Source organism: Microcaecilia unicolor, chromosome 8 (assembly GCF_901765095.1).
Source record: "Microcaecilia unicolor chromosome 8, aMicUni1.1, whole genome shotgun sequence".
Taxonomy (NCBI): domain Eukaryota; kingdom Metazoa; phylum Chordata; class Amphibia; order Gymnophiona; family Siphonopidae; genus Microcaecilia; species Microcaecilia unicolor.
The window spans coordinates 140168591-140189893 of record NC_044038.1 but is presented as its reverse complement, the minus strand read 5'-3'; the positions used below and the strand labels follow the sequence as shown (position 1 = coordinate 140189893).

The 21303-nt window shown below is 42.3% G+C and overlaps 1 protein-coding gene across 1 annotated transcript in view; it reads left to right on the top strand.

Annotated features, from left to right (window-relative positions):
• GABRG2 (gamma-aminobutyric acid type A receptor gamma2 subunit) overlaps window positions 1-21303 on the top strand; it is a 150177-nt gene that overhangs the window by 31966 nt on the left and 96908 nt on the right. The window contains exons 3-4 of the mRNA XM_030213399.1: window positions 4015-4082; window positions 11904-12124. Coding sequence (XP_030069259.1) covers window positions 4015-4082; window positions 11904-12124 — 289 coding nt within the window. The remainder of the gene's footprint in view (window positions 1-4014; window positions 4083-11903; window positions 12125-21303) is intronic.

Below are 21303 nucleotides of genomic sequence, written 5' to 3'. Positions count from 1 at the left end.
CCGTATAAGTCTGCCCTCCACTATCCTTTATGCATATCCCACGCATGTTTGAATTCCGTTACCGTTTTCATCTCCACCATCTCCCGCGGGAGGGCATTCCAAGCATCCATCACCCTCTCCGTGAAAAAATACTTCCTGGCATCTTTTTTGAGTCTGCCCCCCTTCAATCTCATTTCATGTCCTCTCGTTCTACCACCTTCCCATCTCCAGGAAATATTTTTTGCGGATTAATACTTTTCAAGTATTTGAACGTCTGTATCATATCACCCCTGTTCTTCCTTTCCTCCAGGGTATACATGTTCAGGTCAGCAAGTCTTTGCTCATACGTCTTGGAACGCAAATCCCATACCATTCTCGTAGCTTTTCTTTGCACCGCTTCCATTTTTTTAACATCCTTTGCAAGGTACGGCCTCCAAAACTGAACACAATACTCCAGGTGGGGCTTCACCAACGACTTGTACAGGGGCATCAACACTTCCTTTCTTCTGCTGATCACACCTCTCTCTATACAGCCTAGCAAACTTCTCGCTACAGCCACCGCCTTGTCACACTGTTTCGTCGCCTTCAGATCCTCGGATACTATCACCCCAAGATCCCTCTCCCCCTCAGTACCTATCAGACTCTCACCGCCTAACACATAAGTCTCTCGTGGGTTTCTACTCCCTAAATGCATCACTTTGCATTTCTTCGCATTGAATTTTAATTGCCAAACCTTAGACCATTCTTCTAGCTTCCTCAGATCCCTTTTCATGCTTTCCACTCCCTCCCGGGTGTCCACTCTGTTGCAAATCTTACTATCATCCGCAAATAGGCAAACTTTACCTTCTAACCCTTCGGCAATGTCACTCACAAATATATTGAACAGAATCGGCCCCAGCACCGATCCCTGAGGCACTCCACTACTCACCTTTCCCTCTTCCGAGCGAACTCCATTTACCACCACCCTCTGTCGTCTGTCCGTCAACCAGTTCCTAATCCAGTTCACCACTTCGGGACCTATCTTCAGCCCATCTAGTTTATTTAAGAGCCTCCTGTGGGGAACAGTGTCAAAAGCTTTGCTAAAATCTAAGTAGATTACGTCTATAGCACGTCGATGATTCAATTCTCCAGTTACCCAATCAAAGAATTCAATGAGATTCGTTTGGCACGATTTCCCTCTGGTAAAACCATGTTGTCTCGGATCTTGCAACTTATTGGCTTCTAGGAAATTCACTATCCTTTCCTTCAGCATGGCTTCCATTACTTTTCCAATAACTGAAGTGAGGCTTATCGGCCTGTAGTTTCCAGCTTCTTCCCTATCACCACTTTTGTGAAGAGGTACCACCTCCGCCGTTCTCCAGTCCCTCGGAACCTCTCCTGTCTCCAAGGATTTATTAAACAAATCTTTAAGAGGACCCGCCAGAACCTCTCTGAGCTCCCTCAATATTCTGGGGTGGATCCCGTCCGGTCCCATGGCTTTGTCCACCTTTAGCTTTCCAAGTTGTTGATACACACTCTCTTCCGTGAACGGTGCTATATTCATTCCATTCTCAGGTGTACTTTTGCCAGTCCCTCGCGGTCCTTCTCCAGGATTTTCTTCAGTGAAAACAGAACAAAAGTATCTATTTAGCAAATTGGCTTTTTCTTCATCATTATCTACATAGCGGTTCGCTGTATCTTTTAGTCTCACAATTCCCTTTTTAGTTATTTTTCTTTCACTAATATACCAGAAGAAATTTTTGTCGCCCCTCCTTACATTTCTAGCCATTTGTTCTTCCGCTTGCGCCTTCGCCAGACGTACCTCTCTCTTGGCTTCTTTCAGTTTCATCCGGTATTCCTCCCCGTGTTCCTCTTCTTGAGATTTTCTATATTTCTGGAACGCTAACTCTTTAGCCTTTATTTTCTCAGCCACTTGCTTGGAGAACCATATCGGTTTCCTTTTTCTTTTGCTTTTATTTACTCTCCTTACATAAAGGTCTGTGGCCCTATTTATTACTTCTTTCAGCCTGGACCACTGCCCTTCCACTTCATGTTCGTCCTCCCAGCCCATCATCTCCTTCCTCAGGTATTCCCCCATTTTACTAAAGTCAGCACGCTTGAAATCCAGGACTTTGAGTTTAGAGTGGCCGCCCTCCACTTCAGCCATTATAACAAACCAAACCATTTGATGGTCACTGATTCCCAGGTGTGCACCCACTCGGATAGTGTCAGTGATAAGATTGAGCCTTGAGGTCCAATAAGTAGGAAGTGAACCAGTCAAGGACAGAGCCAGAAATACCTATAGATTGATGGCAATGTAATAGAATAGAATGATCAACTAGATCGAAGGCAGCCGATAGATCTAGTGAGAGAAGAAGAATTGATTTGCACAATAGATGAAGGTTGTAATACCAAGTAGAGATGTTTCAGTGCTGTGGTGTTTATGAAATGCTGGTTGATGGGAGTGCACAAGTGAAATTTTGAAATAATGTCTTGAAGTTGTGAATCTACTACTGTTTCAACAATTTTAGATATGAATGGCAAATTTTCAACTGGACGATAGTTATTAGGGTCATTGACAGCATCTTTAGTGTCTTTAGTCTTTGGGAGAATGGTTGCGTGTTTCCAAAAATCAGGAAAAGAGCCTGATGATAGACTTTGAGTGGTCATAGAATGAATAAAAGGAAGTAATGAATCTATAGAAAATTTAAACAGAGTTAGATGGAATAGGATCGGCAGGTGTAGTAGTCATTCTCATAGAGGTAATGATTTGGTGTAATGCGGCAACTGATGGCTGATTGAAGTTATTGAATCTACTGCATGGAACAACAGTGGAAGGCGATAGGGGAGAAGATAGATTTGTAGGCAGGGCAGAAGAGAAAGAGTTTGTGAAGTATGAATTTTAGTCTGGAAATGAAATGCTAGAGTCTGTGCTGTAGGAATATGGAAGTCAGCAGTTGGCCTTGCGATAAGTAGTCAATGACTTCAATGTTTTGTAAAGAATAGAAGAGTTTGGCACTTTTTCAAGGACTATGTAATCTCTGTTGTTTTTTAATGTCACAAGATTTTAAAGGAGCGACTGTATTCAAGGCCGAAACTAGTTTGTTGTTCCAAGTCTGTATTTTTTTCCTTTAAAGGGAGACCCTGGAAACCTTCTATGTTCAGATTGGAATTCAATATTAAAGTACAATGTTAAGTCGCGAAAAATGTTATTTTTTGTCAGTATTGTAGAGGCAGTGGTTTGAACTAAGCAACTGAAAAGAATGAGAAAATGATCCATCCAAGCTAAAGATTTTACTGCACTGTTGAGTTGGGTAGGGATCAGGAGGGGCCTGCTGCACTGTTAGGGATATTGAGAGGAGGCTGCTGCACTGTTGGGTTGGGTACAGATTGGGAGGGTGATTTTGAATGGGGAACAATTATGGTGGGGGGGGGGGGAGGATGGGGCTAGAGGAATGGAAGATTGGTCTTAGGCAGCTGCACTATTGGATTGCTAATAGCTCTGCTGCACCTACTTTCTCCTCTTGAGGTGGCAGTGTTTGTAGCAACACTATGTGCAGATGTGACAGCAAGCTTGCGGTCATGTCCTGTGTGCGCTTGCTATCACCAATGGACCCTCCTCCGCTGCACCTAAATCATGCCTACTCTCCACTCCATTTAAATATTAAGCAACTATCATGGGATTTTTACAGTGCAGGATATTTTAACATGTGTTAGCTGTTAGTATGGGTTCACATTAACATTTAACATGCAGTAAAACCCACAGTAACTGCTTAATGCAGCTTAGTAAACATGCCCCATATTTAGCTGAATAAAAAGCAGATAAAATGACTACCATATATATGATTCTTATTGCAGTCTTTCACTTACAGTTAGCATGTGCTATTGCTGTTAGTATGTGCTATCTGCCACATTGTCCATTTTATTCCTCTTGGCTATATGGTAGATAGTTCATGATACTGCCTGTTAATATGTGCTATACATTAGTAAAAGACCCTCATGTTCTAAGATGTTGGTTTTTAATTACAATAATAAATCTTATTGTTTTGTTTGCAGTCAAACCAACAGTAATTCACACAGACATGTATGTAAATAGCATCGGTCCAGTGAATGCCATTAACATGGTGGGTATAATTCAAATTTGGATATGCATTTGGAGGGTAATTTTATAACACAATCTCCTAGGTGAGAAACCAAAGAAGTGTCTACATTGAGGCTAATTTATGAAAACACAGTGGTGCTCAGGTGTCTTAATAAAATACTCTCAGAAATCATGGTTATAATGAACCCAAGAATATTCATACCAGTTCAGGAGCTGGTGTATGTACACATAATGGACAAATTATTTTATAAATGGCACCTAAAAAATTGGCGCAGAAAAAAGTGGTTAGCGCTGTTCTATAAACGGTGCTTAAAGTTAGATGGAACCACGACTACATTTAGGGGTGACTGTTTACACCAATGAAACCTTGGTGTAAAATCCCATGCCTAAATTAGGGGTGGATTACCGTTATTCTATAACAATGCACATAAAGGGCTAGATTCTATATATAGCACCTGAAAATTCCACACGGAAGAAAAAATATGCCTAGGCGTATTCTGTAAAGTACTCCTACATTTGATAGAATTGGCTTAAATTTCTGCATGGTATATAGAAAGACGCCGATCACCTCTCCATGCAACCAAATATAGTCATGCCATTTATGCCATGTTTTATTTGGTGTAAATCCCCAAACCTAAATTAGGCACAGAGCAAGTGTATTCTATAACAACTGCATCGATTTTAGAAATGCCCATGCCCCACTCATGGCCATGCCTCCTTTTGAACTATGTGACAGAATTTAGGCACACCTCGTTACAGCATATGCTTAGTGAGTTGTGCGCATGTATCTTAATTAATGCCAATTAGTGTTGATAATTGCTTGTTAATGTCCAATTAATAGCGCTTATTAGCTAGTTAACCAATTAAGTTACATGCATTGTTATAGAATATGCTTTGAAATTAAGGCGCCATATATAGAATCCTGGGAAAATTGTGGGAACACCCCCGATCTGCCCATGACCCTCCTAAGGCTGTGTCCCTGTTATGGTAATTTATGCATTATAAATTTTAATTAAGTCTAATTAGCATCAATAATTGCTTATTAAAAGTCCAAGTCTCGATGCTAATTGGCTTATTATTCAATGAAATTGCATGCACAAACTGGGCACATGTCCAATTTTACGCATGCAATGTTTAGTGACTTTTATAGAATTTGGAGGAATAAGTGCAAATATGTGTTTAAAAAAAAGAAAAAGAAAACATGTGCATCAGAATTTCATTCATGCTTTACCAAAATTCATCCCCGAACATGCTTACACCAGAGAAACATAAAAGTCTGTGCATTCTTGTCAATGCACATACTTATACACATGGGGATATCTGCTAATTCATTTTACATGCATATACTGGTATATACATAGAAAAAAAAAGCTTTTAGAGAATCATATCTAAATGGCCTGATAGTGAAAAAAAATCTGGGTTCCAAAATTTATGCTCCTAAGTTAAGAATATAATCAACTTTAGAAAAATCATGTTAGTTGCCCTTCAGTATTCTGTTTCCAACAGTGGCCAATCCAGGTCAGAAATACCTGGTAGAGTTCCAAAAAGTAGCAAGACTCCATGTTATTTAACCTCGGGGATAAGCAGTGACTTTTCTCAGGTCTGCCTTAATGGTTTTATAGACTTTTCTGCCAGGAATTTGGCCAAACGTTTTTCAAACCCTGCTACATAATCTGATTTTACATGTTCTGGCAATGAGTTCCAAAGTGTAACTAAAGGTTGAGTGAAGATATATTTTCTCTTATATGTTTTAAATGTGCTACTATCTAACTTCTTGGAGCATCCCCTAGTCTTTGTGCCCTATTTTCAGTCAAACGTATGAGCGTAAGTTTTTAGTAGAAAATTCTTCTTCATTTAGGAGCTTAAAAGTTATGGGCTAGATTCTAAATATGATGCTTAAAAACTGCACTGAAAACAAAATATGCCTAGGTGTATTTTTTATTTGTTACATTTGTATCCCACATTTTCCCACCTCTTTGCAGGCTCAATGTGGCTTACAAATACATCATGAATAGTGAGAATGCATGAGAAAGTATACATTTAGTAATGACAGAAAGATTTTGGGTAACATGATAATGATAAAACATGGTAGTGTTTTAGCAAGCAATCATAGTAAGAAATATATAAGAATTATATAGAAAATGTACATTTAGTATTCTATAAAGTATGCCTAAATTTAGGCGTACTTTATAGAATAAGCCCAAATTTCCATGCAGATTATATAATACATCGAGTACCTGTCTGCATGACTAAATTTAGTCTCAGGCAGTTACTCCAATTAAAATGGTGTAAATCCCGTTCGGACTGGGTGTATTCTATAACAACGGGCAAAGATGTGAGAAATGCCCACAACCCACCTTTTCCACACCCATGACTACCCCCCTTTTCAACAATGTGACTTAGAATTTAAACACATCACGTTGCAGAATATGCTTAGACAGCTGTGCATGTAAATTCTAATTGGCATTAATACTAATTAATGCCAATTAGTATTAATAATTGCTTGTAAGTGACAATTATCGGTGCTGATTGGTTTTTAACTAATTAAGTTGCACATACAAATCTGAAATATGACTGGATTTGCGTGTGCAACTTAAGTTGTGCTATATAGAATCTGGTGCTATATTTATAAATTTAGGCCTGCCGTTCATTTGTCTAGATTTATGAGTCTAAGTTATGAACCTAGGGCTGAAAATCAGTGCCAAGCTCCTAGCTGTTTCCCAGCCCTAAATCTACCCACCTTTTATGCTCCTAGGAGTTTAGTGAAATTTTGGGTCCTATGTTCAACCTGCATCGATCAGCGTTTTGCTGACCGCCACCAGCATAAAACCCAGAAATTCAATGCCAGGCTATGTCCATGCATTGGCATTGAATTTCTGAGTTTGCAGAGCTGGCTAATGTATAAACGGTTAAGTGTGATATTCAGCACTTAAACCGGATGTGGGTTACTGCATATAGAAAGGCTAGCTTTTATGCGGTCCTATTTGTGTGGTTCATCTGGCCAGTTAAGTGCTGAATATCAACACCTAGGTCCTTGTTCTATAAAGGCTATGCTCCTAAATTTATGCTCCTAATTTATGAGCATAATTTACCCTTCTAAATTTATTCTCCTAAATTACAAGCATAATTTATTTTGGAGACTAGAGTAAGCTCGTAATTTAGGATCATAAATTTAGGAGTGTAAATTATGCTCATAAATTTAGAAGCATAAATTTTAGGAGCGTACATTTGGAAGTGGAATGTTTTATAGAATAAGGCCTTTAACATCCAAGTGACAACTCTGCCTTCGGAGTGCCCCCAAAGTAGCTGGTTTTCAGTTCAGTGTTAACCGATTATTTTCAGTGGCACTAACCAGCCAGGAAACATTTCTAGCTAGTTAAAGCGCTTTGAATATTGACTCCTTTGAATAAAAATTTATGCATTCAGCTCTAGTAAATTTTCAGAGGCCAATTTATGAGCATAACTCTCATAGTTAGGAGCATAAATCCTTTGATTATCAGGCTATTGAGACTGTGGGAAATAGACCGACTAACTCACACGGTCACTGGCAAACCTAAAAATTCAATGTCAGGGATGTATCCAACCACCAAATTTGAATTTCTAGCTTTTTTTTGGGGCCGCCACAGTCATAGTCAGTTAAGCCAATATTCATCAGCTGACCAGATAAGTTATAGGGGCCTACTATTTACACAGGTCTATATGTCTACTAAACTTAACTAGTCAGCCAATGAAAATTGGTGGCAACCAGCTATGTCAAACGACATAGCCGCTGACCAGGATGTTCAGCAGGAGATAGCTGGTTATCTCCAGCTGAATATCAGCAGATAGCCGGCTTGAGGGTATTTAACCATCCAGGAGCCGTTCTGGCTGGCTAAATACTTTTGAATATCAGCCGGATAGTGTTTAATTTATTAATGCATTGATATGTTTTATTTTTATGTCTAATGAAGAATCCTTTTATTTTTTTGATTATTTGCTTTTTAAATGGCTTCTTGTTCATAAAAGTGTTTAATGCATGTGGACTGAAAAAGGTGTACTTTCCATGTTAATCTTGCTGACACTTTAGTATGAAGAAAAAATATCCAAAGTAGTCTTAATATATTGTCTCTGTTGACTAATGTCTTGCCTCATATGTTACCTGCTTTGAACCATCACTGAATAGAAATTCTGAATGTAGACATAGGACAGGGAGGAGTGACTGCTGGACAAACCTCTCATCCATTTGAATCTTAACTTTCTGCTTCAGTAAAAAGATATTTGTATCATTAAAATTCATATATTTAGTTCAATACATTTGCAGTAAGTAACCTGGGATTTAGACGATCTGAAGGACAAACAGATAATTAAGGGTGGATAGGTGAGAGCACAGGACTAGATAGGAAATTAGATTAAGAAAAGGGTGTGGGTAAAATTAAAATAGAGCTCTTTGGGACAGTCTGGCAGTGGTCAGTGGTGGCACTGGAAAACTAACTGGTTAACTAAGGATGGCAAAAAGCCTGCACCATCCTCTCCATAATTTGGATATTTCATTCTTCTGTATCCCACTCTCCCTTTGCAATCAGAAAAACTACCTTAAGTAAGAAAATTTTGTTTAACTGGTATCAAAAGCCACAGCTTTATTAGATCAACATATAAACATATGCCTGAACTGATCCAAACCTTAAGTCAGTTGCTTTACTCAGGGGCCCTTTTTACAAAGGTGCATAAGGGCCTATGTGCATGTAGTGCATGTCAAATTGGCATTACCACCCAGCTAGCGCATGCGCCAGATGGTAATTCTGAGTTTAGCGCGTGCTGAAAACCCGCGGTAGAAAATAATTTTCAATTTTCTATCACAGGTGCATTCCTGGTAGTAATCAGCAGTTGGTGCGCGCTGGACGGTTATCGTACAGATACCGCATGAGCCCTTACTGCTAAGTCAATGGTTGGCATTAAGGGCTCAGGCTGTAAATAGACGTGCACTGGTTTTAATGTTGCCACATGTCCATTTCCTGGCCCAAGAAATTTCCAGGCGCTGTGCAGAAATGGTCCAGTATGCATCCAATACACTCGCCCACACTACCACAGGCCACTTTTTGGCACGATTTTCTAAAAGGGCCCCTCAACATCTACCATGTCCTCCGCAAGTAATCTATTCTTCCCAGACTACTCAACCTGCAGACAGCACCCAACTGGTGCCAAGTAAATCTAGAGTGTGTCCCATACACCATCAAGAAGACTTGCAGTAATGCGGTAGTGCTCTATATCTCACCTATTCCTCTTTGACAGTCATTCTCACCATCCAGCCTGCATAGTTAGCCAACTAGTGCTCCAATACATTGACAAAGGCACACCAAAAACCTGTCTCATGAACCCCGTTCAACTGCAGCCTAAGATTATGGGTCAATATATCTTTCAAAATATACTGAAAGGAATTGTTCATCAAATCCAGATCCAGATTTGATAGATGTACTCTACTGGCCCTAAAAAGGCCCTCATAACCATTCCAAGCCTATGTAGAACATAATGTCCCAACCACCTTGTTAGGTTAAGAAAACAAGAAGGCAATTGGTCTACAAGATCCACCATGAACAGAAGAAAAAAAGCAGACCTTATAGGAGAAAAACAGTCTTTAACGGGTTGTTTCAAAGCTCCCAGGACTTAAAAACCTGTTTCGCCAGAACTATAGGCTGTGTCAGGGACAATAGAAACAGCTGGTGGATCTGTTTACCTACAAACTCCACCAATGCTGATTAATGTGCCTCTTCTCTTTTCTTCTGTTCTGTTCCAACCACCTTGTTGACACAAACAAGGGCTTGTTTACCTAGAGGATCTTAAGATGATATCAAATCAATGCAGAATAGTACGAGGGAAGCAGAGCATCAACCTGGCAATATCCTTTTTTGACCACCAAAGTTGAATTGCATGAAGTAGTTGATCCCAATATATTATGCTCCAGCCAAATCATTCACCAACAAAATCAAGTGTGGGTCATAAATACACTTGCATGCATGCCTGTAAGCTTAGAATATGTAAAAATATCTAACAATTCAATTTCAAACACCATTCATCAATCAACTTGCAATGCACAAAAATGTTAGGTACTTTATTTCCAATATGGTCTAGGTTTCCAATGCCTGATCTAACTAACAACACTCCAATAACCCTGAGCTAAGTAGCACTTCCAATATGGAAGAAATGAATCCTGGAACAAGAAGCATCCAGCTCAAATGAGAACAGAACCTTCCACACATTGTAGAAAAGAGGTAATGATAACCCGAGCACCTGCATCCTGACTGATAAAAGCTGGATGCCCAAAAACCGTAGTGGTAAAAGAGAAACACCAGAATGGCATTAAGCATAGAGGTATCAGTCCCAAGTAATTACTCTGTGAATCAGGTGGAGAAAGAGAGAGAGAGAGAGAAGAAGATACAGAAGTATCATAAAATACAATAGGAGACCAAGAAAATATGGCAGATGGATACAGAAATGTTTCCCATCATTGTAGGTGCCACATGCTTGATCAAAAAGAATTTCCATACATGCATGCCGAAACTACCATGGAACATGTGAGTGCACCCTACAGTAATACATTTTAACCTGCGGTGAGCTCACATTAATGCTTACAGCAGGTTAGTAAAAAGACCCCATAGGTTGAGCTTCCTGAACAGCAACCCTAAATTAAAAGAATAGTGCCAACATAATGACTACAATATACATATATTCAGTTCTACTACCTATATGGATAGCGGTGCCAAATATATATACCAAGGGGTCCTTTTACAAAGCTGTGGTAAGCACTAAATGATAAGATGCCCATTATATTCCTATGGGCGTCTTACATTTAGTACATGCTAATCATTAGTGCATGCTAAGAAAGGGATCTAGGTGGTATCGTTGATGATACGTTGAAACCTTGTGCTCAGTGTGCAGCGGTGGCTAAGAAAGCAAATAGAATGTTAGGTATTATTAGGAAAAGAATGGAAAACAAAAATGAGGACGTTATAATGCCTCTGTATTGCTCCATGGTGCAACCGCACCTCGAATATTGTGTTCAATTCTGGTCGCCGCATCTCAAAAAAGATATAGTGGAATTAGAAAAGGTGCAGAGAAGGGGAATGAAAATGATAAAGGGGATGGGACGACTTCCCTATGAGGAAAGACTAAAGTGACTGGGGCTCTTCAGCTTGGAGAAGAGACGGCTCAGGGGAAATAAGATAGAGGTCTATAAAATAATGAGTGGAGTGGAACGGGTAGTATGCTTTCCAAAAATACTAGGACTAGGGAGCATGCGATGAATCTTCAAAGTAGTAAATTTAAAATGAATTTTAGAAGATGTTTCTTCACTCAACATGTAATTCAACTCTGGAATTCTTTGCTAGAAAATGTTGTAAAGGTGGTTAGCTTAGCAGAGTCTAAAAAAGGTTTGGATGGCTTCCTAAAGGAAAAGACCATAGACCATTATTAAATTGGACTTGGGGAACATTCACTGTTTCTGGGATTAGCAGCATAAAATGTTTTGTACTTTTTGGGGGATCTTTCCAGGTATTTGTGACCTGGATTGGCCACTGTTAGAAACAGGATGCTGGGCTTGATGGACCCTTGGTCTGTCCCAGTATGGCAATACTTATGTACTTAAGTAAATCTGTTAGCACAGCTTAGCAAAAGGACCCCTTAGTAAGGTCAACATTCCAGTTGAATATTGTTCCCTATATGTGTTTTTCCTATCAATTAGTTGCCTCACTGTGCAGATTCTTATTAACAAGAGGAGTATACAAAGAAATAAAGAAAACATCAATGTACTAAATTCCATATCTTTCTGACATATTTTATGTTTTCAATGTTTCTGTGTTTGTTTTAACAGGAATATACCATTGACATTTTTTTTGCTCAAACCTGGTATGACAGACGTTTAAAATTTAACAGCACTATGAAAGTGCTCCGATTGAATAGCAATATGGTTGGTAAGATCTGGATCCCTGATACCTTTTTCCGAAATTCCAAAAAGGCTGATGCCCATTGGATCACCACGCCCAATCGGATGCTGCGAATCTGGAATGATGGCAAAGTATTGTATACATTAAGGTATTTAGGCCTTTTACAGTTACTGTCTTCTGTACGTTTGGGGGGAAGGGGATAGGGATTGCTTCTTAATTGAAAACATGATCATTTGAATTTTAAATTAATGTGAGAATTGAAACAAAATTTTGAAGTTAACCATACTATGGGGTTTAATTTAGAAGTATCTCCATGTGTAAATAATGGCATAGATAGATAGATAGATAGATAGATAGATAGATAGATAGATAGATAGATAGATAGATAGATAGATATAGATTGCATACATGTGCAAACAATGATTATAAAAAGACATTATTTACATGTGAAGATATACATTAGGCAAAGATTTTAAAGTAGTGTGATTTGAGCTGGGCTTAAGTGGGCAAAATCTACAAGTGTATTCTCCATTTCACAAAGGCAATTCATATATACAGTATGAAGATATCCCATTGGGATTTTCACCATTTCAAATCCAAACAGTTTTTACATGAAGGATTGAGAGTCATTTTCCTTAATCCCCCATTACCCCCAATATTCAGCCTGAAGTCATCAGTATATTTAAAGGCACTGACCTCCATGGGCTCAATTCAGGTTGCTGCCTGGATAGCCTTTCTTGCTGTCCTAACGTTATGTGGGCACCTGCAGGCTTATTTTCGAAAGTGATCGCCGGCCATCTTCCGACACAAATCGGGAGATGGCCGGCGATCTCCTGAACCCGGCCAAATCGGTATAATCGAAAGCCGATTTTGGCCGGGTTCAACTGCTTTCCGTTGCGGAGTCGGCAAAACATCAAGGGGGCATGTCGGCAGGGTACTGAAGGCGGGACGGAGGTGGGACAGGGGCGTGCTCACGAGATGGCCGACTTCGCCTGATAATGGAAAAAAAAAGCCAGGCTTGATGAGCATTTCGCCAGCTTTACTTCGTCCCTATTTTTTCACGACCAAGCTTCAAAAAGGTGCCTGAACTGACCAGTTGACCACCAGAGGGAATTGGGGATTACCACCCCTTACTCCCCCAGTGGTCACCAACCCCCTCCCACCCAAAAAAAAAAGAAAAACACTTTTTTGCCAGCCTCTATGCCAGCCTGAAATGTCATACCCAGCTCCCTGACAGCAGTATGTAAGTCCCTGGAGCAGTTTGTAGTGGGTGCAGTGGGTGTAGTGGGACCCAGGCCCATCCCCCCCACCTGTTCCACTTGTGGTGGTAAATGGGAGCCCTCCAAAACCCACCCAATACCCACTGTACCCACATGTAGGTGCCCCCCTTCACCCCTTAGGGCTATGGTAATGGTGTAGAGTTGTGGGGAGTGGGTTTTGGGGGGGGGGGGGTTGGGGGGCTGAACAGACAAGGGAAGAGAGCTATGCACCTGGGAGCTATTTTTATTTTATTTTTTAATTTTTAGAAGTGCCCCCTAGGCATGTCAGGGGGACCAGTGCACTACAAATGCTGGCTCTTCCCACGACGAAATGCCTTGGATTTCGCCGGGTTTGAGATCGCCAGCATTTTTTTCCCTTATGGCTGAAAACCGAGGCCAGCCATCTCAACCCCGATGAACTCTGACATTTGGCCGGGCCAACCATATTATCAAAGAAAAAGATGGCCGGCCATCTTTTTCGAAAATACGGTTGGCTTTGCCTGCTTGTGGCGCCAGCGCCGGAGATGGCCAGCCAGATATTTCGCCGGCGCCTTTCGATTATGCCCCTCCTAGTCTGCAAATGAAAATTGCTTATAACTGGGTAGGTTCCTGCTTTATCCTGGTTCTGACCTCAGAGCACCCCAGCATATGTAAGACAATTCTATAACTGAGTGCATGCAGTTACATGTGCCTTGCATGCCTAAGTGCACAAAAACTGTCTATTGCACATGTAAATGCACTATATATATTCTATAAGGATGTGGTAAGTGCCATGTTGGAGAACTACAAGGTGGACATTCGTATTGGAAGGGCTGAAGCTTAGGGGCAGATCTGACAGAATACTATGTTATACATGTCACAGTATTTATGCCTGTCAATGATCTGGCAGAAATGGACACACCTACATTTAGGCACACCAATGCAGGTTTTCACAAGTATTGTACTACTAATCATTTCTATAGCACTACTAGATGTACGCAGCACTGTACACATTATATGCAGGTACTTTCTCTGTCCCTAGAAGGCTCACAATGTAAGTTTTTGTACCTGGGACCATGGAGGGTTAAGGAGCTGCAGTAGAAATTGAACCCAGGTTGCCAGAATCAAAGTCCGCTGCATTAACCATTAGGCTACTCCTTCACTTCTAGCCAGGCTCCTAGTTGCCATTGCTGAATAGACATTCCCTGCTCAGCATTAGGTCACCAAAAAGAGAGCACCCACTTATTGATTTGCCCTTTGAAGTCCACAACAATGGAAGAGAAACAAGGTACAATTTCATGAAATAATTTTTCATTAAATAAGCTTAGGTAATTGAAGAGACACGTGGAGGGGCATAATTGAACGCGAACGCCCATCTCCATGGGCGTCTATGTCCGAGAACAGGTACGTGAAGGGGTGGGACAGACCGTATTTTTGGGAAAAAAAAGCCCCCATCTTTTTTTTTTCGATAATACGGTTTGTGCCTGGCAAATGCATCGGAGTTGTGCGGATTTGAGCGGGGCGGTTTCGTTTTTCAGCGATAATGGAAACCAAAGGCGCCCAACTCAAAAACAAACAAATTCAAGGCATTTGGTCGTGGGAGGGGCCAGGATTCGTAGTGCACTGGCCCCCCTCACATGCCAGGACACCAACCGGGCACCCAAGGGGGCATTTGTAACAATTAAAAAAAAGTAAAATACCTCCCAAGTCCATAGCTCCCTTCCTTTGGGTGCTGAGCCCCTCAGATCCCCCCAAAACCCACTGTCCACAACTCTACACCATTACCATAGCCCTTATGGCTGAAGGGGGGCACCTACATGTGGGTACAGTGGGTTTGGGGGGCGGTTTGGAGGGCTCCCATTTACCACCACAAGTGTAACAGGTAGGGGGGATGGGTCTGGGTCCACCTGCCTGAAGTCCACTGCACCCACTAACAACTGCTCCAGGGACCTGCATACTGCTGTTATGGAGCTGGGTACGGCATTTGAGGCTGGCATACAGGCTGGAAAACAAAGTTGTTAAAGTTTTTTTTTTTTGTGGGAGGGGGTTAGTGACCACTGGGGGAGTCAGGGGTAAAAAAATGACTTAAATTCCCGCTAAAACGCCTTTCTTTTTTCGATTATCGGCCGAAGGCGCCCATCTCTCCTCGGCCGATAAACACACCCCAGTCCCGCCTTCACCACACCTCCGACACGCCCCCGTCAACTTTGTTCGTTCCCGCGATGGAGTGCAGTTGAAGACGCCCAAAATCAGCTTTCGATTATACCGATTTGGGCGCCATTGCGAGAGGGGCGCCTATCTCCCGATTTGGGTCGAAATCTGGGCGCCCATCACTTTCGAAAATAAGGCTGTAGGGGTTTCCTGCCCTTGCTGCCGTCCCAACGCCGGCATAGTCGGAAGTAACCTGATCCAGGGCAGAGGGAGGGAGCTGCACCGAACGAGACAATTTAGTGTAGCGATTCAAACTCGCAGCCGACAGGCGCGTGCCACGGCACCCCCCATTGGCTTGCACCCGGGGCGGACCGCCCCCACCGCCCCCCCCCCCCCCTTGGTATGCCACTGGCTCAATGTATCCATGTGTTTATTTCTAACATGGCAGCTCCTGCTGTCCATGCTGACAATACACATGCATTCCTGCAGAGACTTTAAACATAGTAAACATAGTAGATGACGGCAGAAAAAGACCTGCACGGTCCATTCAGTCTGCCCAAGAAGATAAGTTCATATGTGCTACTTTTTTATTTGTACTGTCCTCTTCAGTGCACAGACCGTATAAGTCTGGCCAGCCCTATCCCGCCTCCCAACCACCAACTCTGGCACAGACCCTATAAGTCTGCCCAGCACTATCCCCGCCTCCCAACTACCAGTCTCACCTTCCACCACCAGCTCTGGCACAGACCGTATAAGTCTGCCCAGCACTATCCCTGCCTCCCACCACCGGCTCTGGCACAGACCGTATAAGTCTGCCCAGCACTATCCCCACCGCCCAACCACCAGCCCCGGCACAGACCGTATAAGTCTGCCCACCACTAGTCCCGCCTCCCAACCACCAGCCCTAGCACAGACCGTATAAGTCTGCCCAGCACTAGCCCCGCCTCCGAACCACCAGCTCTGCCACCCATTCTAGGCTAAGCTCCTGAGGATCCCTTCCTTCTGCACAGGATTCCTTTATGTTTATCCCACGCATGTTTGAATTCCGTTACCGTTTTCATCTCCACCACCTCCCGCGGGAGGGCATTCCAAGCATCCACCACCCTCTCCGTGAAAAAATACTTCCTGACATTCTTCTTGAGTTTGCCCCCCTTCAATCTCATTTCATGCCCTCTCGTTCTACCGCCTTCCCATCTCTGGAAAAGGTTTGTTTGCGGATTAATACCTTTCAAATATTTGAACGTCTGTATCATATCACCCCTGTTTCTTCTTTCCTCCAGGGTATACATGTTCAGGTCCACAAGTCTCTCCTCATACGTCTTGTAACGCAAATCCCATACCATCCTCGTAGCTTTTCTTTGCACCGCTTCAATTCTTTTTACATCCTTAGCAAGATACGGCCTCCAAAACTGAACACAATACTCCAGGAGGGACCTCACCAACGACTTGTACAGGGGCATCAACACCTCTTTTCTTCTGCTGGTCACACCTCTCTCTATATAGCCTAGTAACCTTCTAGCTACGGCCACCGCCTTGTCACACTGTTTCATCACCTTCAGATCCTCAGATACTATGACCCCAAGATCCCTCTCCCCATCCGTACCTAGCAGACTCTCACCGCCTAACACATACGCCTCTCTTGGATTTCTACTCCCTAAGTGCATCACTTTGCATTTCTTCGCATTGAATTTTAATTGCCAAACCTTTAGAAAAGGATCTGCACTAGCACAGCCTTTTATAAAATGCTGCTGGAATTCAGTATGTCTTGAACAGCAATTCCAAACTTTATATTTTACCTAAAGTGGGCCTTAAGTCATGCAATTTTTTAAATGTTTCTTTTGTATTCTATCAGGTTTATTTTCGAAAGAGAAGGGCGTCCATCTTTCAACACAAATCGGGAGATGGGCATCCTTCTCCCAGAGTTGCCCAAATCGGCATAATCAAAAGCCAATTTTGGGCATCCTCAACTGCTTTCCGTCGCGGGGACAACCAAATTTCATGGGGGCGTGTTGGAAGCATAGCGAAGGCGGGACTGGGGCGTGCCTAACACATGGGCATCCTCGACTGATAATGGAAAAAAGAAGGGCGTCCCTGACGAGCACTTGGGCAACTTTACTTGGTCCATTTTTTCTTACAACCAAGCCTCAAAAAGGTGCCCAAACTGACCAGATGACCACCGGAGGGAATCGGGGATGACCTCCCGTTATTTCCCCAGTGGTCCCCAACCCCCTCCCACCCTAAAAAAAACTTTTTAAATATTTTTTGCCAGCCTCTATGCCAGCCTCAAATGTCATACTCAGCTCCATGACAGCAGTATGCAGGTCCCTGGAGGAGTTTTAGTGCACTTCAGGCAGGCGGACCCAGGCCCATTCCCCCCCCCCCCCCCCCCCCGCCTGTTACACTTGTGGTGGTAAATGTGAGCCCTTCAAAACCCAACAGAAACCCGCTGTACCCACATGTAGGTGCCCCTCTTCACCCCTTAGGGCTATGGTAGTGGTGTACAGTTGTGGGGAGTGGGTTTTGAGGGGATTTTGAGGGGCTCAGCACACAAGGTAAGGGAGCTATGCACCTGGGAGCAATTTCTGAAGTCCACTGCAGTGCCCCCTAGGGTGCCCGGTCGTTACATGTTATAAGAAATGATTTACTTGGGGGAAAGAGCTCTAGAGCACTCGCTACTGTTTATAATTTAAGAGCAGGCGCTGTATTTATAAGTTTTAGGATATTAATTTCTCCACCAATCACCAAAGGTGATAATTGCAATATTGCAATAAATTAAATAAATTAAGTATATATCTCTGAAATGCAGTATTCTGTACTGCAAGATTTGAAAGCATGTACTCATAGCACAAAGAGACTATACTTTTAGCTTCAGGAAAGGTTTATTTTAAAATACAATTTCACACGAGAGGTAGGTTTTTAAAAGGATCTTAGAACAGAGAATTTGTGCATAAAATAGAACAAAGTAACAGGTAGGTTAACTCACAGTCCTTGTTACAAGCATGCTGTGGTCCAGCTGATTGATGAGCACATGGTCAGGACAGGAGCAGGGCTTCTGCAGTGAGTGGATCTGAGTGGATCTAGATGTTACTAGTGGTGTCATTTCCCAAGAAATAATTTTCACCCCTTTACCTTTCACAGCTATTATTGCCTAGAGACAGATTGGGAGTAGTTCAATCTGTGTTGTTCAGTCGGTCAGATTTACATAAGGCATGTATTCTTTTTCCTTTACAATCAGATGGGACCTAGAGGGAGAGATGGTTCAAGCACCATAGTATGGGAGAGGAGGAGTTTCACAGTGCATAGCTGTGATGGAGGGGAGGCTACAGTGGATGGTGAAGGGTGACAGATTGAATGTCAGGATGCTATGGGAGAGGTGCAGCTAGTTAGGCAGGAAAGGACACCATTGGACAAGGATCAGGTTTCACCTTAAGACTCTATAGTTTAAGCGATTATACCACTGTCATCAGAAGCTGATCAAGATGTCATGATGCAGAGGATCTAGCAAATGTCTACAAGAATGAAAGCCACAGTTTGAGATGATATAAACCAATTATGCTTTTCTTTCAAGGATAAAAAAATGAAAATAAAAAAGTGAGTACTTATTTGCATTTGTTGGGTACTGGAAGAAAAGGTTGGAAGAAAGGATCTAGGTCTCTACACTCCTGAATTCATATGTGTTCTGCCACCATTTACATGTGTGTATGTTATATTGTTTACATATACATTTTCTTGTATTGTGAACTACCAGTTCTTGAAATTTGTAGTTCTGCTGTTATTGGCCCCCTTTGGGCACATGACCCCTGCTCTCACTGTCTCATTGGCCTTTGTTATTGGCTGAGACTCAGGCTTCATGCCTCATGGGTAAGTAGTCCCCCTCCCCCCACCCTTCCATCATGCACTAGGAGAAGATCTCCATTTTCTTGCCTTAGCCCTACAATCCTTCTTCTCACATCCCTCTTCAAAGTCCTCTGATGGTGCATTGTATTCCCACCAGTGTTATACATCAATTACCAGCAAGCTTTGTATCTAATATACCAGCCTGTACAGTCTGAGGGCACTGGATTGAAGAACAAACTCCTTTTTCTACATGAGCAGTGACTTTGTTTCAGCATTAAAGAACAATTAGAACTAGTGTTTTAAAGTCTCTTTATGGTAGTGTTGATACTTTTATAGCTCCTTGTAATCATTGTGCTTGACTTCTTTATGAGGACCATACAATGTGGCCTTAATAAAGGCTAATTTTATGCTTAGAAATAAGCTTGAGTCATAGAAGAAGGCTACTATTATAAAATATATTTGGATTATTATCTTTTCTAGAAGTTAATAGGTAACTTCAATTGAAATGCTCAATTTTTTTTCCTCAAATGATTTGTGTGTGTGTCTGTGTGTGTGTGTGTGTGTGTGTAGACCAGGCCACTGGTTGTTAAGACCAATTAAATAATATCCTGCATAAGTATAGAAATGTTTGTAGAAGGGTCTCAGGACATTTTAACAGCTTTGGAGAATATGAACTTTCAGAGGGTTCATATTGATAATTAGGGTAAATATGTTTGTGTTTATTAACAGTCTTTTTATACCACAATTCAATATTTATCAAAGCAGTGTATAGCCATTGTAATAGTGTTAAGACATATGTGCATGAACTTTTTTTTAGCCCTTGAGACCAGTAAGAATTGGATACCTATTCTTTAAACATAAATACATCTCTTTTTATGGGTAACATAGAGGGGAATAATCGAACGGCACCGGCAAAATAGATTGCCAGTGATCTATTTTGGCGGTGCCACAAACAGCTGGCCGGAACCATATTATTGAAAAAAATGGCCGGCCATCTTTTGTTTCGATAATACGGTTTGGACCGGCCAAATGCCAGAGTTTGCCGGGTTTGAAATGGCCGGTTTTGTTTTTCAGCGATAATGGAAACTAAAAGTGGCTATCTCAACCCCTGCTAAATCCAAGGCATTTGCTCTTGGGAGGAGCCAGCATTTGTAGGGCACTGGTCCCCCTGACATGCCAGGACACCAACCGGGCACCCTAGGGGGCACTTCAAAAAATTAAAAAAAAAATACAAATAGCTCTCAGGTGCATAGCTCCCTTACTTTGGGTGCTGAGCCCCCCAAATCCCCCCAAAACCCACTCCCCACAACTCTACACCACTACCATAGCCCTTATGGGTGAAGGGAGGCACCTATATGTGGGTAGAGTGGGTTTTGGGTTGGGGGGTTGGAGGGCTCAACACTTACCACCACAAGTGTAACAGGTAGGGGGGTTGGGCCTGGGTCCGCCTGCCTGAAGTCCACTGCAACCAACAAAAACTGTTCCAGGGAGCTGGGTATGACAGGCTGGCAAAAAAGGTTTTTATTTTTTTTTATTTTTATTTTTTAAGTGTGGGAGGGGGTTGGTGACCACTGGGGGAGTACGGGGAGGTCATCCCCCATTCCCTCCGGTGGTCATCTGGTGAGTTGGGGCACCTTTTTGAGGCTTGGTCGTGAATATAAAAGGACCAACTAAAACCGTCGAAATACTCATTAACGCTGCTTTTGTTTTTTCCATTATGCGCTGAAGCCACGCCCATGCCCCGCCTTTGTTATGCCACCCACACACCCCCTTGAACTTTCGCCGGCTCGGCGACGGGAAAGTGGCGACGGTGTCAAAAAAGGGAGTTTCGATTATACCGATTTGTCCGCTTTTGAGAGATCGCCGGCCATCTTCCGATTTATGTCGGAAGATCGCCAGCGATCCCTTTTGAAAATAAGCCTGATAGTAACATAGTAGATGACAGCAGAAAAAGACCTGCACGGTCCATCCAGTCTGCCCAACAAGATAAACTCATATATGCTACTTTTTGTGTATACCTTACCTTGATTTATATCTGCCATTGTCAGGGCACAGACTGTATTTCAGAAGGTAGTTGAAAAGACATACACATACTTCCTGA